We start from the raw sequence: 3,872 nt of genomic DNA on the forward strand, positions 1-3,872 counted from the left end.
CACACGAGAGAGAGAGAGAGAGAGAGAGAGAGAGAGAGAGAGAGAGAGAGAGAGAGAGAGCCCTGTAGTGGGGCTGCACAAATGAAATACTTGTGGTTGAACACTGGAAGGAAATAAGTTGGCCCACACTCAGCCACAAACCCCCAGCTGGTCTGAAAATGATTTTCAATATGGTGGAAAACATCATCCCCTAGTTTTCAAGTGACTGTCAGTGGACTCTGTGACCTCCACTACCCTGAGAGGACTTGACCATGACCAACCTACTCCTGGTCAAGAAACCAAGAAGGAAGTGAAGGGAAAGGCTAGGAGTAAATTTTCACATATGGTTTTGATCCAACCGGGTTAATTTATGACCTTTGTATTCAAATCATTTATCTTATTCTTGCATCATGATAGAATCCTCAACATACATAATGTGGAAGTGTTTTATGTGAATAAATTTTATGGGACAGAATCTCAGAGGTCTTTGTTCCTGAAAATCTGGCAGTCATGATCTTAAGAATTCTAATCTCAGAAGCTAAGGTATGGCCCAAGCAGAGGTGCAGCAGAGCAGCAGCAGGGTCTGAAAGAGAGGAATCAGAATTCTAGAAGAACAAGACACCCCTAGGGGGTGGGTGGGAGACTCCTGAGGCATGGAGGGCTTTAGCCACAGTCACTGGCCTCAGAAAGTTGTGAACAATCACTAAGGCAGATTGTAACAAGTACTAAAAAGATCACTAGAATAAAGTTCTTTGGATTCACTACAAAATAGTGGATTCGTTACTCATATTTTGGAAGGAAGAAAATGGTGTGGTTTTATAAGACCCAGATCTAGTAAGACATCCCCAGATGGGAATTCAAAATAAGTAACATATTTTAGAGTATATGAAAGAAAGCCATCTAAAACTAGAGAAGCACCAGTTTCGGTAGTGGAGCCACGGCTTCAGAAACACAGCCTTAGATCTAATGCCATAATATATAAAGACCATTTATTTTTTAACTTTTTATATTTACTCATTTATTAGGGGCACCCATGGTCCGCTATGCCTGTGTAGAAGTCAGAAGACAATTTGGTGAATCCTTCTCTCCCTCCACCTCGTGGGTCCTGGGGATCCAACTCGGGTGGCCCAGGCTTTACAGAAAGTGCCTTTAGACCTGCTAAGCTATCTCACCTGCCTCTGATAGCCTTTTAGACATTTACCAGGAATGTATAGCCACAGAAATATACAGAATCACATTAATAGTCCAAAATTTAGAATCTAGAAATTAAAAGCTCAGAATGTGGGAAATATGGAGAACCAAAGAAACTGTGTTAAAAGGTTCTGTCACATAATTCAGTTAAAATAAAAGTTTGCTTTTCCATGAAACTATATGGTATGAAATCACAAAGATTAAGTTAGAAAAACTTTTAAATGTTTGTTTTTAATTGTTTCTTTTTTGGAAAAAAGAAATAGGAGGAAACCTGGACTCTTTGGGAGAAGGAAGCTGGGGAGTAGTGGGTCAGCGAGTAGAAAACTCTGCATCCACTGAGACATCTCCACTGATATGGCGGTTTCCACACACCCGGTAGGCTGAGTGAGGGAGGATCTGGGCTCTCTGCCTCTTCCGAAGACAGCACCTACCACTGCTCACTACAGAACGCAATAACAACCCGGGAAGGCCCGGCCACCCACGTTAGGCCTGAAACCTCCTCTGTGTTTCTCCATGCTTATGGGCACCTTCCACTCGGCTGTGTACACAGTCCCCCCAGAAAGCTACGTCCTGGCTTCAAAGTCGGAATCCTAGAGTAGACGAACATGTCTTAGGTCCCTACTAGGGAAAGGGACTGATCCAAAAAGTGCCCGGTGAGCAAACGCAGGCCAGTGGGGCTGCACCGCAGAGTCCCACTCTACCACTGAATCCTGCCTTAAGACAGAATCGGACGCCTGACAACAATCTGATCTCCCTTTTCCTTTCAGGAGAGACGAGCCCACTCGCAGCAGCATCTACTACACCACATGTCCGCCTCCCCCACAGTCCTCACTCCTTGGCAGCAAGCAGCGCCTTGCCAGCCCTGGGCCACGGGTACTGAAGGAAATGTAACCGCGAGAGGGCAGGAGCCTAGTCTCTCCACCATCTATGACCAGGCGGCACTCTCCAGAATACAGAGAGGGGTCTGGAGCCACCAAAAGTGAATGATGGGGTTGGGAGGCTTTCCCTAAGTATCTGAAGCGGGACCCCTTGAGATTCAAACCCTCGGGGCAGGAGAGGGACCTGGAACCCAAAAAGGGAAAGTGGCTACCTGTGGCACACAGCTGGGAAGCTGATTCCTAAAACAGACGCCAGCTGAGAACAGCGGAGTTGCTGCCTTATAAGTTGCCTTCCCTTAGTGGCCTGGGAATCATCGTCTGAAAGATAGAACTGGACTGGAGAGTGAGCGGGTCAGCCTTGACCTGGGTTTGGAAATCGTCCCGAAAGGCCTGGGATCCACTCTTTTAGAACTTCCTGTCCTCCACCCGACAATCGCCAAACACACCCCGCCCCCGACCAGTTCTTACCGTCTTGGGACCATCGGAAGTGGTAAAGCCTCCTTTTCACCTGGGTGTCCCCAGCCTTCTGCAGAGGAAGGAAGTGCTGAGTTCGAACATCTTGCTGTCCCGGACTCCCCCGGCCTCACTGTCCCAGGCTGGTGCACAGAGGAGGCCGGGCCGGCAACTCCCAGCGCCCTCCCTGGGCTCACATTCGCGGGGCTCCCGCAGAGCCGCAGCCTCCGCTGCCACCTGGGGAGGTGTGCCTGAGGCCGAGGCCGGGGGGCGGGCAGTTGGGGGGCGGGCGGGGAGCCGGCTACGCCCCGCGCTCCCTGGCGCCTTTAAGGTGGAGAAGCCGGTGGAGGGAGGAGCTGGCCCAGGTGTGTGGAAGGGAGCAGCTCGCCAGCGGTCTCCTAGGCTGGAGTCCCAGGCTAGGGAGGGGAGCATTGGCCCGCCGCCCCGTCTGGCCCGCGCGCAAGACTTCGACTCTCTGCACCTCGGCCTTAGGGGTTGCGGTATGGGCGGCCCAGGCCCCGCAGCTGCACTAACTGCCCTCGCCCACGGGGCCCGCAGCCTCCTCTAGGTGCACGACCTCCACAGTCATCCTCGGACCCGCAGGGACCCCAGACCAGCTGCTGCCACCCCAACCCCGGGGACACTTCTGGACCGCTTGATCGCCTGCCATCAGCGCGCTAAGGACCCTTTGGCGGGTGACTGGGGCCCAGTCCGGGTGCCAAGGCAGCCGTCGCCGGCTGACTTCGAGCTCCAGGACACGAGCGGAGCCGTCGGGGAGCGACAGACGCCAGAGCCTCGGCGCCCAGGCCACCGCGCTCTCCGTGCCAGCCGCGAGGCCTCCCGGAGCTCGGCCCGAGCAGCCAGCGCCCGAGCCCGCAGTGCTCACTCCCCGGACTGTCGACAACAGCGGGCGGCGCCGACGCCGGGGCGCGAGGCACCGCTGGCCATGACCGCCGAGAGCGGGCCGCCCCTGGGCCCGCCGCAGCCCGAGGCGCTGGCTGCAGTGAAAGAGGAGCGCGGCGACGCGGCGGTGGCCGGCCCCGGGGGCGCGGGTGAGGCGGCGGGACGCGGCTCAGGTGGGCGCAGGCGCAAGCGCCCCCTGCAGCGCGGGAAGCCGCCCTACAGCTACATCGCGCTCATCGCCATGGCCATCGCGCACGCGCCCGAGCGCCGCCTGACGCTGGGCGGCATCTACAAGTTCATCACCGAGCGCTTCCCCTTCTACCGCGACAACCCCAAGAAGTGGCAGAACAGCATCCGCCACAACCTTACGCTCAACGACTGCTTCCTCAAGATCCCGCGTGAGGCCGGCCGCCCGGGCAAGGGCAACTACTGGGCGCTCGACCCGAACGCCGAGGACATGTTCGAGAG

At 55.2% G+C, this 3,872-nt stretch overlaps 1 protein-coding gene across 1 annotated transcript in view; it reads left to right on the forward strand.

Annotated features, from left to right (window-relative positions):
- Nucleotides 1-3,308: 3,308 nt before the first annotated feature.
- Foxe1 (forkhead box E1) overlaps nucleotides 3,309-3,872 on the forward strand; it is a 1,881-nt gene continuing 1,317 nt past the window's right edge. Inside the window, exon 1 of the mRNA XM_029555456.1 lies at nucleotides 3,309-3,870. Coding sequence (XP_029411316.1) covers nucleotides 3,448-3,870 — 423 coding nt within the window. The 5' untranslated portion in view covers nucleotides 3,309-3,447. The remainder of the gene's footprint in view (nucleotides 3,871-3,872) is intronic.

Source organism: Nannospalax galili, unplaced genomic scaffold, assembly GCF_000622305.1.
Source record: "Nannospalax galili isolate Female #2095 unplaced genomic scaffold, S.galili_v1.0 scaffold106, whole genome shotgun sequence".
Taxonomy (NCBI): domain Eukaryota; kingdom Metazoa; phylum Chordata; class Mammalia; order Rodentia; family Spalacidae; genus Nannospalax; species Nannospalax galili.